This window comes from Pteronotus mesoamericanus, unplaced genomic scaffold (assembly GCF_021234165.1).
Source record: "Pteronotus mesoamericanus isolate MK-2021 breed Mesoamerican mustached bat unplaced genomic scaffold, CSHL_Meso_final contig_65, whole genome shotgun sequence".
Lineage (NCBI taxonomy): Eukaryota > Metazoa > Chordata > Mammalia > Chiroptera > Mormoopidae > Pteronotus > Pteronotus mesoamericanus.
In genome coordinates this window covers 12,645,092-12,659,518 of record NW_026555228.1, presented here as the reverse complement: position 1 = coordinate 12,659,518, position 14,427 = coordinate 12,645,092, and the positions used below count along the sequence as shown (strand labels likewise).

General features: G+C 43.8%; 2 protein-coding genes across 3 annotated transcripts in view; one reads left to right on the top strand and one right to left on the bottom strand.

The window, feature by feature from the left end:
- Positions 1–14,427, top strand: part of APOO (apolipoprotein O) — a 275,320-nt gene that overhangs the window by 84,135 nt on the left and 176,758 nt on the right. The window lies entirely within an intron of this gene.
- Positions 8,842–11,834, bottom strand: SAT1 (spermidine/spermine N1-acetyltransferase 1). Its single transcript, XM_054581155.1, has 6 exons — positions 11,567–11,834; positions 11,249–11,300; positions 11,072–11,155; positions 9,672–9,773; positions 9,537–9,577; positions 8,842–9,404 (listed from the first exon to the last, which is right to left on the bottom strand). Exons 1-6 carry the CDS (start codon positions 11,630–11,632, stop codon positions 9,234–9,236), a joined length of 516 nt encoding a protein of 171 aa, XP_054437130.1. The 5' UTR covers positions 11,633–11,834; the 3' UTR covers positions 8,842–9,233.

The following is a 14,427-nucleotide window of genomic DNA, read 5'->3' as shown; positions in this document are numbered from 1 at the left end:
AAATGAAGACCCAAAGAAGCCGCAAAACCTAAATGTTATCATACTAGGTTGAACAAAGAGAGACAGTTGTGTAAAAGTCACTAAAATATATGGGGAGGCTAAAGAAAGGATTATTTTCACAAGCTCTGTTTGTTCAGAATTCTCACGGCTTCGACTGCCCTTTGAAGAATGTTTCTTTTCTCATACAGGGAGGGCATCTTTTCACTTGGGAATTTTATCTCCTGTTTTCAGAAAGAAAACGGGAGATTACAATGCCCTTTTTGCGTCTGCTATTTTTCAAGTGCCTTTAGCTCAAAATAATCCTTAACATGTCAAAATATGCCAAAGTGGCATATTTTTAGGTGGCATATTCTGCCACCCATCAAATACCCTACACTATTATTGTGAAGATTAATGAAATAAAATCACCCCAGCATCTGGTACATTGTAGGTGCTCACAATACTGTAACAATAAGTAGATACGTATCACATAGGATATATTAATAATGTACATCTTGCACATCCATATTCATAATTTCATTTAATCCTCATAGCAACTCAGAGGTAGCTGAATTTTAATCTCATGAATGAAGTTTATTTTTATTCCCATAAATGTAGAAGAGCTAGGTTGTCATTCAGTTCCCTTTGATTCCAAGTAGAAGGTTCTTTCCTTCAAACCCAAACTGCCTCTGGACCTTGCCTCTCTGCAAACAAAGATCATTGTTGTTGTGGATTTAGCTGTTTCGAAACCACTTTTTGTTGCTATTATTGATTCACTGGACGAAAGACAGCAGTGTAAGCAACGTGGGGTGGGGGGGAAGAAGTCAGCCCTGGCCCACACCTGGTGGAAGCCTCCCTGAGCTAAGGTGGAAGGGAATGTCCTGCTCTCAGTCCCCGCTAAAAAGGCTCTCCCTGCTGGGCCTGTGTCACGATCAAAACAGAGAGCTGTGGCTCTGGCCGGTGTGGCCCTGTTGGTTGGAACATGGTCCTGTACACCGAAGGGCTGGAGGCTTGATCACTGGTGAGGGCGCGTGCCTAGGTTATGGATTTACCCCCAAATGGGGTGCGTATGGGAGGCAACCAGTCGATGTTTCTCTCTCACATTGATGTCTCTCCCTCCCTCTCTCCCCACTCCCCTTCCCTTCTCTCAAAACATATATATGTATATATATACACATATACATTACGTGTATATGTGTATATATATACATACACACATATACATTTGTGTGTGTGTGTGTATTTTTTTAAAGCCCTGGCCAGTGTGGCTCAGTACCTTGGAGCGTTGTCCCATAGCTGAAGGGTTGCAGGTTCAATTCCCAGTCAGGGCACATTCCTAGGTTGTGGGTTTGATCCCCAGTCTGAGTGTGTACAATCTCCGGCTGGGGCATGTACGGGAGGCAACCATCGATGTTTCTCTCTCACATTGATGTTACTCTCTCACATCGATGTTTCTCTTTCCCTTTCCCTTCCTCTCCCTCTAAAAAGCCATTAAAAATGTCCTTGGGTGAGGATTGAATAGAGTAGAGTAGAGTAGAGTAGAGTAGAGTAGAGCAGAGTAGAATACCCAGAGAGCTGTGTACACTGCTTGCTCCCAATAAATGTTGCTTCCCTGGGAGCCTCTGAAGCTCAGAATTACCTAGACATTGATGCCAGGTTCTCAATGGGAAACATACCAGGTGAACCAGGGACACCCTAAAAGCAAGGAAGCTAACAAAGCCTTCTGGGGTCATGTCCAAAGGCTTCTGAAGCCAACTGGGAGAAGCTCTCACTGAATAACATGGGCAACCTGAGCTCCAATAAGAAATCTAATGACAATGAATTAAGACACAGGAAATGTTTAAAATCCATGAGTTCATCATAATGATACTCGGGGGAGGGGTGAGCCTAATTGGAAGATGCTGGAGAAGCCGATTCATTCTTTTGAAATTTAGTAAGTACAAAGAAAAAGTCAAGCATTTATCATGCCTTTATTGGTAAACTGTACTTTATGGTAATAGAATACAAGATGGGGAGACATTCTCTTTACAGAAGTATTTTAGCTAATGAAGAGGAAATGATAGATGTTCATTTGAATGGCTGCTAGCATCACAAAAAGAGACGTCCTGACATAATATGCCTAATGATGGGAAAGAGTCATCTATGAAATATTCTTGCTGGAAAACCAAACCTGAATTTGATCAAGTTGGGGCCCATTTGGTAAAGTTTTACCTCTGACACCTTTTTTTTAAAACCAAACATAAGCAGGCAGTATTGCATTATGATCGTGGCAATAAGTTGAACAACATGGACCTCATTTAGAGAAAAAGAATTTTCACAGACCCCCAGTGGTGACTGAAATTATTCTTATTATATTGACTCTTACTACAGACATACAACTATATGTGAACATTTTATGTTCATAACTCCTATGTAACTGTAAAACCAACATGTATTTACAAACCAAATACACACAAAACTACCAAACTAATAAAGTTCAAATGAACAACAAGTGATTTAATGTGAGGGAGGATGTTTTGCTGAAATGAAGCTGCTGCTTGCAACGGCGCATGGGCTGATGGCTGCGGTGGATGTGTTTGGTTCCAGCAGTGTACACAGTTGGATGACAATTCTCCCACCTTTTTCTCTAAAAACTCTCCAGAATTTTCTCCTGCATGCAGTGTGATGTCGCTTCAGTTGGTTTTCGCCCGCTTGGCCAGAGCTCACTGTCAATGACGTGGTGCTAAGGTAAGCAGCATGGTTGTACTCATAGCTGTGATTAGAATTCGGTTAGTACTTACATGCAGCCAGTACTCAGAACTACCGACCTCTTTCTCTCTCTTTCTCTTTATGGGCGCTTTACTCAGATGCCGACAATCTGAGAAGATGGCGGGTTATGTACCCTCAAAACCCATCTTAACATCTCATCTCAAACCAAACTATTTATAAGGAGAAGAAAGGGTGGGTAAAAGGGGTTTGGAAAAAAAGTTAACTGGGGAAGAGTTGCGGTCCATGGTGATTTTCCTAGTATGTCTTTGTCTGTTGATCAGCAATTCTTTATCTGTGTCATAGGTGCCCTCCCTGGAACATAATGGCTCAGATACCATCTCCAAGGTCTACAGACCCCGGGGTACAGAGGCTGGAATGACCTCCTTCAGTAACGCCTTTCAGTTTCTGGAATGACAGCTTTGCACAGGCTTCACAGGCATTTGTCACTTAAGCTTATCAACGAAGGCTAAAATCTTTTAACTCTTGAGTTCCTCTGTCAGTTCTCCCACTGTTAGTTTTAATTATCTTATCTCTGTAAGATTAGTTTATGTGGAAGTGATCATTTGGCTGTCGAATAAACAGCCCTTCCTCTTATTAGGAACTGCCCTGCGGGCAATTTGCAGTGACTAAAGGCAAACGATAACATGAGTGGTGATGTTGCAATTCATCTAAAACTGTTTTGAGTACAATTGACAAAGGTTGCACACTCTCCAGCTGGGGCTGCATTAGCGATTTTTAAAGAAAACATTTCCCTGTCCTTTAGAGTTACCATAGGTCCCCAATTATGTTAATAATTTTGGAGGCTTTCCAAGGGAGTATAAATGCCTACAAGACATGATGTGAAAGTTTGCTAAACATAGGTCCTTCCTGCAAGGCAAAAGTCAGAGATGTTTAGAACATTTTTCCTAAGTGTACCCAAATACTTTCATCTCCTTTTAAAAGGATAAGTTCTCCATAACATGGGAAAAGAATAGAAATTCTTGATTTTGAAGGATGACTTTCAGGTCTTCTAGTGGCCCAGTGGTCCATTGTTCCTCCGGTGCTTGCTTTACTCTGGTGTGATGAAGCCAAGGTTTTATTCCTGCCAACTTCACCGCGGTGGGGGTGGTGAGGAGCACATCCCAAGGTCCAGTCCACTTTTCTTCTAGTTGGTTCTCTGGAAATCCTGTCTTCCAAGTCTTGAGTAGCACCTTATCTGCAGGCTCCAAGGAATGTAGCAACCCTGTAGGGGAGAGGTCTCTAATACAAGTGAGGTCATTCATTACAGCTGCGTCTGACTTAGATGTTGCACACAGTTCTTTACCTTCACTTCCTGATCTATGTACATGTCTCCCACCCCAATCCTAGCCTGAAATGGTCGCCCATACACAATTTCATAAGGGACCCAATTTTGAATCCCTCTTCAAGGAGCCACCCTTATCCTGAGCAGGGCAGTAGGCAAAACTCAGTCCCAATGAAGAAGAATTTCTTGACAGAGCTTAGCTATATTTTTCTTCAAGAGGTGATTCATCTTCTCTACCTTCCTGGAAGCCCGAGGTCTCCATGCTGTGTGGCGTGTCCACCTGATTCCTAAAAATTTACTCACTTTCTGTGTGATCTCTGAAACAAAAGCAGGTCTTTTACTGCTCCGGATGCTACCAGGTAGGTCAAAGTGAGGGATCATTTCCTTCAGTAAGTCTTTCACCACCTCCGAGGGTTCTTCAGTTCTAGTAGGATAGGCTTCTACCCATCCTGAAAAGGTGTGGACAAAGGCTAACAAATGTTTCCACGCTCGGACCCTCAGCATCGGGTAAGGTCTATTTGCCTGTCCTCAAATGGCCTCTGTCCTTGGTATTGTTGCCCTTCTTGCTTTCTGCTGGGGGTCTGTCTCAGGCTTGTGCTTCTGGCATACATGCCTTTAGAAATGCCGGGACCTGGGAGCCATGGCTTAATATAGGTGGTTCAAAACCCCAGCTCGCAGCTTTCTCTAAGTCTGCAGTCGAATATGCAGCATCGAATTGCGACAAACCTAGAACAAGTACCGAAGGTGTTATCAGTGTTCCCTTAGCAGCCTCTTTCACTGCTCGTTCGGCCGGCTTGTCTCCTTTAGCTACTTCAGTGTCCCCTTTCTGATGATCGGGCCACTGCATAACTGCCACCTGTAAAGGTCCCCGAACAGCCTCTGATAATTTAAAATTTCTGTTGCATGCTTAATTTCCTTTTTATTGGAGGTTAATAGTCTCTTTCCTTCCAGATACACATTCTCTCTCTTTTAAGTCAGCTCCACTAGAATGCACTTCATCAGTTAGCTCAGCTCAGCCATGCATTCGCACAGCCCAGGCAGGCTCCGGGAGGAGGCGGCAGGATCTAACGTACAGTTTTGAGTGGCTTGGTCCCTGCCCGTTCTTCCAGCAGCGAGCCGCAAATTGCCTTTGTGCTCCAGGAGGCTCCACCCTAGGTGGGGGTGCGTACATGGTGATAGGCTGTCCTGAGGAAGGCTTTTCAGCTTCCTGTAAAGGCTCACTGGTGGCTGCCCCTGGCCAGTGTGGTCTAGTTTCTTTGACAAGCTCACTTAGATGACTCTGCCAGGCTCCAGCAGGGACCCAGGAAACATCACTGCTTCTTGGCAAACCTGAGCCTGAGAACGACTGATTCTGATGATCCAGAAAATGCTTATAATAATTGTTCTGTAGAGTATCATCCAAAAGAACACCACATTTAATCGTTCTTAGAGAGAATATGAGGTTTCATGAAAATGTGTCAGGGAACGCCCAGGGGTTTGAGAACTTGGTTTGGAGTGTGATTCCCAGGGAACTTTCTCTGAAGTTTAGTTTCTCATTACAAAAAGAAGCTAATAATAGTATCTACCTCATAGGATGCTTGTGAGAATGAGATGAGAAAATAATGTATAGAAAGTGCTAAACATAATGCCCGGCTCCTGGTGAGTACTTACTAAATGTTGGCTCCTATTTATTATCCACTATTATGTTGATAACCATTTGGAAGCTGCTAAAACACTTCCTGGTCTAATGGGAGCCCCAAGAAAGAAAGAGGCAATAGGGGAGTAGGGTGCTGGGAGAACATTGTGAAGAAGGGCATTTGGCGGCCTTTGATAGGTGGAACAACAAAGGCAATGGTGGGCTCTAGGCCTGTCCGTCTGAGCTGTTGATAACTGACTGGCTTGAAGCCCAGACTTGCAGCACAAAGGAATGAGAATGATGCACAAGTCACCCCAAGGCGACAATCTCCAGGAAGAGATAATGGAGCAAGAAAACAACGATGAGGCCCGTCAAGCCAATAGACAGGCTCCTGGGAGCAGACGTGGTCACCTGCAGACTCTGAGCAGGAGGCTGGGCCAGCCACCGTCCAGAGGATGGTAGATGGTTGCCCAGGGCACAGTCAGCTCTATCAGTTGCTACTGAGCAGCCACTTGCCTCAAGGAGCAGTGATAATTGCCGTGCATCTAGGCCCTACTGGGGACTCACAGGTTAGGGTACAGTGGCTTCAAGGCATTCATAAATCATTAGGTTTCTTCTGAACTGTTGCTTTTGCATTTCTGTGGAAAAGGCTCTGCTTGCCGTGAAAAGGCTGTCCTGTGAAATCTAAGCAGTTGATGATCTTGGTCTGTGCCTGGGACAATGAAAAACAATGGCTCTGCTATGGAATCTGTAATCAGATTTTGTAGCAGGCTGCCACTAGCCTATTCGCAAACTCAGCTACTTCTCATTTTAAAAGTACAGTAGTCCTCCTTATGCACAGTTTTGCTTTCCACCATTTCAGTTACACAACGTCAACCACGGTCCGAATATATGAAATGGAAAATTCCAGAAATACATAATTCATAAATTTGATTGATTGATTGATTTGAGGGAGAGAGAAGAAGGGGGGAAGAAATACATGCTTGCTGCTGTTCCACTTACTTACGCACTCGTTAGTTGATCCTTGTATGTGCCCTGACCAGGGATTGAACCCGCAACCTTGGTGTATTGGGACAACACTCTAGCCACCGGGGCTACCTGGCCAGGGTCCACCATTCATAAATTTTAAATCGCACCTGGTTTTGAGTACTGCGATGAAGTCTCACACAGCCCTGCTCCGTCCCACCCAGAACGGGAATCATCCTTTCGTCCAGCATCTGCACAAAGACGGTGCCCACCCTTCGGTCATTAGTAGCCGTCAGGGTTATCAGATGGGCTATCACTGTATCTCAGTGCTTGTGTCCCAGTAACCCTGTCTTACATCATAAGGGCCCCAAAGCACAAGGGTAGTGGTGCTGGCTCATCGGACTCGCCAAAGAGAAGCCGTAAAGTGGCTCCTTTAAGTGAAAAGGTGAGTACCGTACAGTAAGATATTTTGAGAGAGAGAGAGACCACATTCACATAACTTTTATTACAGTATACTGTTACAATGGTTCTATTTTGTTATTAGTTATTGCAAACAGGCTAGAGAAGTTAATCTCTTACTATGCCTAATTTAGAAATTAAACTTTATCATAGGTATGTATGTGTGTAGGAAAAAACATAGTATATGTAGGGCCCAGGCCTGTCTGCAGTTTCAGGCATCCACTGGGGGGTCTTGAAAGTATCCTCCATGGATAAGGGGGAAACTGTATCAAAAATTTTGATTTGATAAGTTTTTAAGGGATAGAATACATTTAGCAAATAAGTTATATTTTAAAAACAGAAGAAGTCCCTAGATATCCTTATGTAATAGTTGACAAGTCCTTAGGTCTGAAATACTCTTCTTCTCAATGATTATGTCAGGGAAAATACTTTAGTAAAATAGTAATTGTAAAGTTATCTTTACGAAGGTGTTGCTTACATGGACTTTTCTCCTTCTTTTGCAGGTTTATCATTGTTTATTTCCTGTCCTATCATTTCCCCAGAACATGTTTTCTTACTTGCCTGGTGACTTGAAGTTTTCACAGATTTGTTTTCTAGTTCAGTTTTGAAAGAGGTGCCTTTGTGATTGAGATGAACATTTAGCGAGCTGATGGCGGTGTGGTGTTTCAGCTTCTAATATTCAACTTTAGGGACTTCTTTAAAACGGACACAAAAACTTCCTAAAAGCTTTCGCAGTGACAACACTGGGCCTTTAGGGTTACGCTCCAAGAAGAATGAGAAAACAAAGAGTTATTATTGTAAGTTGCTTGGTTAATCTAATTTATTCACATATTTAACCTCAGTCAGCATGTAGTTGTTTTCCTCAGAGGCCCACTTTCCAAAACACAGTTTTCAAGGTTTCTCTTCCCACAAGGCCCCTTGTGTTCAGTTAACCTTTTTTATGTTAGTTAGCCAACGCCTCTCTCCTAGTCATTTGCCACCCAGTAGGAACCTGGCTGCGACTGGACGGACGGACACTGTAAGCCTGTTTTGGTGGCATGCTGTCTGAGCCACCCATACATCCCAAATCTCCCCCGTGTGAAACCCAGTACAGGGCCACACTTGTTTATATGGCTGCCTTCTAATTTAAGAAGCCAGAACAGATACTGGAACAAAGGGATCCAGGGCAAGTTCCCCTTTCCACTGAGCCCAGTATTTATTCCTTGGAGAACATGGAAAGGAGGGAGTATTGTTTTTCAGGTATCTGTCAATTTCTCCAGGTAAACATTAATCTTGGAAATCATTACAATGGTTCTTACCATTTTCCGGATTGGGTAACTACCATTTCCTTATTGTGGTAATTAGCGGGCACAGGATTTCAGATCAGTGTAATGAGGATGCTCATTTCGCTGTTGGTACCTGTGTCCAGCTCTAGCCGGTATGCAAATGTCCTGTAAAGATGGGGGTGGGACTTTTATTCCTGCCCTATTAGCAAAGTGATCCAGTTTTCCTTCTGAATAGCATTTATGAAGGATGAGAGATTCTTGTGCTCAAGATGTTTTTCCCCCCAGTGTTTCAGAACCCCTCCCACCTCCGATTCCATAAGTGGGCTTATTTATTATGGTGGGCACTAGTGTCTAAGCTCTTGAAAATTCCTCAGGGGAAATGTAAAGTGTCATCAATGTAAAGTTACCTTATAGGTGTTGCTACATATAAAACCTTGGAATTCAACTGGCTTCTTTCCAGATTTGCTTAAGCAATGACAAAGTTTTAGATTCTGTTTCTTGGCCATTTTTATTTTGCACTCAACAGCAAGAAGACTGTTAATGGAGGATTAGTAAAAATGCATACACCAAACAATGAAATCGAAGAGTAGTTTATTAAAAAAGAATCAAAACAGAAACTCTAAGTACCAGTGTGTACATTGTACACATTTAAATGACTCACAAGAATGAAGTTTTTTTTCATATATATTAAGATCACACCACCCTGTTGTTTATCAAAAGATGTTCAAGGGTAAATCGGACTCCAAACTACGTTGCCATTTTAAAGAGACCACATTTCAAACATGCAACAACGCCACTGGTAATAAAGCTTTGGAATGGGTGCTCATTCTATTATTTCACTACAAACATGATAGAAAGCAAGATAAGTTGAGAACTTTTTCTAAAATAGAATGGAAGGTGTAGTCTGCACCAGCACTCCTCACTCCTCCGCTGCCATTTTTAGCAAGTACTCTTTGTCGATCTTGAAGAGTCTCCATCCCTCCTCACTGGACAGGTCAGAAGCACCTCTTTTTTTGTAGAAGTTGATAGATGGTTCATTCCATTCTGCTACCAGGAAGTGCATGCTGCTGCAGCGACATTTCATTGCAACCTGTTATACATAGGGGAGAGTAAAACACAGACTCAGTGACATTGCACCTGCTTTCCAGGACCCAGTTTTGATTCGGTCATTAAAATAATCCAGTAACCCTTACAAACTCAGAAATGAAAAACCAAAACGTACTTGGCTTAGATTCTTCAGAATCTCTGATCCTATCCCAAAGCCTAGAAGAAAGAGAAGTAGCATTTTTAAAAAGTCATTTGAAGGACTTCAAGCCCTGATTTCTCTTTAGAGCCACCCTTCTGAGCTCAACCATACCTCTAAAATCACTCATTACGAAGAAGTCCTCAAGATACAAGAGTTTGCCAATCCATGGGTCGTAGGTGAAATAGTACATGGCGAAGCCAACGATGCTGTGTCCTGTAATCAGAATCAGAGTACCACATGAGCTATAGACAAAATGGATTCATGAAAGCTCTAGTTGCAAAATCCAAAGTCTATCATAGGTTACAAAAAATATACATGCATGTATTAGCAAGGATGCTTTCATTACATGTCAGAGCCAAAGTGCTATGGTCTTAAACTAAACCCACAGATTATTCACATCCTATTGATATACTGGTATGCTGATTTGGGAATAAGGCTTATGCAGCAATTTAGAACAGTAAGTGTCTGTAGTTGAGAAACTCTGCTTTTGGTCAGGACATTAGACCAAAAGTGCAATGTTTAATTTCAGAACTTGCCTTCCAATTAAAACATTTTCAATCTGCTCTCCCCAGTTTTTAAGCCAGAAGAAGCAGCAGTATTGAGAAACAGGTATTATGAAACATCCACATTATCTCTAAAAAATACTTCATCCCTTATGTTTTCTTGTTTTCTGCTGATTTCTTCTAGCTTGGGGAACAAACTTCAGGAAAAAAAAGAAACACTTAAGCACCCACCCAAACAACTTCCCGTTTTAGTTGTGTCTTCTGACCAGTTAACAGAGACCAGCAAAAAACAACAACAACAACAACAAAAAAAAAACCACACACATACACACAACAAAAAAAAACACAACAGACTCCTTTTTATTTGGTGTCTATTATTCCAAGTGGAGGCAAAGGTTTCAAATTAAACTCTCTTGCCATTTTATAGTCCTTTGCAAACACAGGAAGTGAGTAAAATAGTTTCTGATACACCGTGTTTTAAGTGTGTGATAATGGGGCCTTACCTCATTTTTATCATGATCATCTACTTTATTGTGTAAAGGATCTTTTAGTTACCTCCCCGCCCATCCATGTACACGGAAGGGCCATGTACATGGCGAAGCTAGAGACTGTAACCTGAAGATTGGGACAAATTAAAAAAAAAATGTGATTTAACAGAATTACCAGAAAAGAGGTTACGATAGGGTCAAACAAGAGCCATTTATGAAACTGAATCACAACGAATGACATCCCTAAGTCTTCTGGGTCTCCACAGCACTCTGATACTTACTTTTAAACAGCTCAAGTTTTTCTGGGTGTCCAGGCAATGTGATTCTTACTCAAGCAGCTTTTTACCCGCCCTGATAAGTGCAGCACAACTATTTTATTTCCTCATTAGTTCGAACACTGGCTGGCTATTATTTCTGGCCAACTTCTCAGTAACTTAGGCCTGTGTTGTTCTACAGGGCATACGCTACGTTTACGCAACACACTAGGTCTCTCTGGCTTCTGGAAAGGGAGGGTGGTTACCTTCCGGAGTGCTGTGCTCCTTGGATACTTCTGCCACCAGGCAGTGGTAGAAGGGGTGCTCTCCGAAACCATCTTCCAGCAGATCTGCAAGAAAGGGCAGCAGGGACAGACTGTTAGCCTCGGTGAAGGTGACCGGCACCCGAGGCTCCTCCCCCCGCCCCGCCACTGTTGCGTTACCTTTTTCAGTTAATATTACTTGTTCTTCCATGTATTCGTATTTAGCCAGTTCCTGAGGCGATGCACATAGGACAAAAGGTAACATTCAGAAAAAGTGAGGTCCCGGCGCGGCCAGCCGAGAGGTTATGGGTGGGCGGGGCGGGGTGATGCGGTGATTTATTCCGGGAATCCCAGAGCGGGGGTGCAGCCGGGATTGGAGGAGGCGGGCGGACATAGGGGAACCCGACTGACACGGACTCTGCCAGGGCCGAAACGCAGCCGCCGCCCTCCCCACCCCCGCCGCGCCCCGGCCTGGGAAGAGCCAGCCCCTCCTGTTACCTTGATTAGCCGCAGGATGTCACTGCAGTCAGCAGCGGTGGCCGGGCGGATCACGAATTTAGCCATTTTCGTCTTTTGCTTCTCTTCCCTTTGCGGACCAGGCCCCTGTACTTGAACAACAGGAGAAAGTGGTTCTTCATTCGTTTCCCGGGAGCTTCCTCTTCTCAGTCAGGCTGGCACCATGACCCGGGGAGCCTCGGTGAGCAGCAGAAACACTTGACCAGATCGGAACGGGGAATGCCCGTTTGGGTCGCTGCCCACAGTCTTTTACCTCTAACAAGCACCGCCCCGGGTTGTGAGGCGGCCGCACGTTGTCCAATGAGGCTGCGACCGCCCTCCTTCCTGGCACCGCCCTCTCTTCAGGCGCCTGGGTGAACCCATCGGGCGCAGGCGCAGGCGCGGGCGCCGGCGGCGAAGTGCGCGGCTGGTTCTCTAGCGGCGCCCTCTAGCGGCGTATTGCAGAGTCTCCCGGAAAGCCCGACCTCGGAGTCTAGGCGTCCCCGGTAACCTTTACAAAAGGAGGGGGGGGTTCCCCTTGGGACCCAACTCAGTAGACCTAGCGGTGGGCAAGTGTTGGAGGGGTTAGAGCAGCAGTTCTAAAAGTGTGGTTTGGGGAACTCTGGTTCCAAGATCCTTTAGGGGAGTCTGTGTCAAAATTTGTTTCGTAATAATAGTAAGACGTCATTTACCTTTTTCAGTCTCGCCAGAATTTTCCAGAAGCAAACTCATGTGTGATTAAGCCATCACGCATACGAGTGAAGAAACGGGTGTTTGTATATTCGTGTATTTTCAAGAACTTCCTAAGATATCAGTAATTTTTTTTCTCCTATACGGTACTTGTGATTTTTAGAGTTAACAGAATGTTTTCTTCTATACTTTTTTTTTTCTTCTGAAATCTTTGTTCTTCCTTGTGGGGACACTCCTTCTGCCTCAGGCACACTCTTAATAATTTTCTTTAGGGAAGATCTGCTTTGGTAAAATTTTCTGTTTTGCTTGCCTAAACATGTCTTTCATCCATCTTAAAATTCTTGGAGTTACTTCACTGCTTACAGAATTTGAGGTTGGATTTATGGATGACATCTCACTATCTTCTGAATTCCATTTCTGTTGAGGGTTATAATCCCTACTTACTCCATCTTCTGTACTTTTATTCCCTTTAACTTTTATTTTAGTTTGAAATAGTTGTACATTTACAGGATGTCTGATGACATTGTTGCTCAGGCGACTAAAGGAATGTGTGCTTGTGTATTCTTATGTTTTCTTAACGTTTGAAGATAAGCATTTTTGCATTCAATAATTTTTAAATGTCCTGGGAGCAAAATGTTTGAGAACACTTGGATTACGATATAGCTATTCCTATTGTACCCACTGGAACAAATATTCAGAGTTTTTCTCTTACAACCCACCTTCCCATGCAGACTGCCCACCCCCACCCTCCTGCCAGGGTCCTGCTTGGGCTGCCCTGCCAGTGTTTCTGGATGAGTCAAAGAGAAAGCATAAGAGGGGCCTGCAGTGTTTTCAGTCTGTGAAATGAGAGGTTGAACTGTCACCAAATGACCCCATCCCAACATTGAACTAGTGATTTCCTGCCTTTACTAGGATTATCCCATAAGTAGAAAAGAAAGCAAAAGTTATTTCTCTGTTATGGTTCTCACCCTCTGGAGACGTCATGCAGAATGACTCACCATGGGAGTTTACGAAATATCTTTCTCAGTGATCTTTAAAAATATCATTGATTCCCTGTCCTGGCTGGGTAGCTCCTTTGGTTGGAGTGTTGTCCCCATGTATCAGGGTTGTGGGTTCCATCTCTGGTGAGGACACATGCCAGAAGCAACCATAGAGATTGCCCCCTGGAAACCAGATGCAGAGGCTAAGTGATTTTCATTTGTTTAAAAAAGATTTGCTTATTTTTAGAGAGAGGGGAAGAGAGGAAGAGGAGGAGAGAAACATCGATTGGTTGCCTCTTGCACGCCCCCAGCCAGGGGCCTGGCCCACAACCCAGGCATGTGCCCTGACTGGGAATTGGACTGGGGACCTTTCAGTTTGCAGGTCGATGCCCAACCAACTGAGCCACACTGGTCAAGGCAAGGCTGAGTAACTTCTAGACAAAGACATGCTCATATTCCAAGGCTATGAATGTTTATGACTTAAGATTGGTCTCGTTGACCCAAGGGTCATTGGTCTCTACGAACACTTTTATATTTCAAGGTTCCGCAACAGCAAGGCAGTTATTTGAAAGCAGGTTGTGTAACCGTGCAGAAACTTCATTTCCTTAATATGACCTTTCCTCCCTTCTTTCCTTTTCATTCAAACTGGACTCATCCAGCACCTGACTCACCCACCTCCTTCTCTCTTGACTGTTTACTCCCTTAAGCATTAAGCTCTCAGGACAATGAGGTTCTGGTTGGCATCAAATACTCTTAGGAACAGGTCTGTTGACCACAGAGACACAGCTTTAGTCAAACGAGAGAGAACATCCAGGCCTCAGTTGTGTTTCAGCTCCAGGCCCAGAAAAGTGGTGAAACCAGACGTGACTCATGGCTAACATTAGGACCAGATTCACTGACCAACTACCCCCTGCCCTAGCGCTGACCCATCAGTAGAGACCATGACCCTGACCATGACCCTCATTCTCTTCATCACCATAATTAATGATGTTCCCCCCTACAAGCCATCCAGGAACTCAGTCTTAGAGCAACAGCTCACCTGTGATTCCAAGTTCAGTGCCATTTCCTTAACTAATACACCTTTCCTTTCTTTGCTGCAAACTCCTGTTTGCATTTAATTGGGCTATGGTGCACACAGGTGAGCAAACCCCTTTAGTTTGGTAACAGTTGTCTTATAACATCTCTTTTGTATTT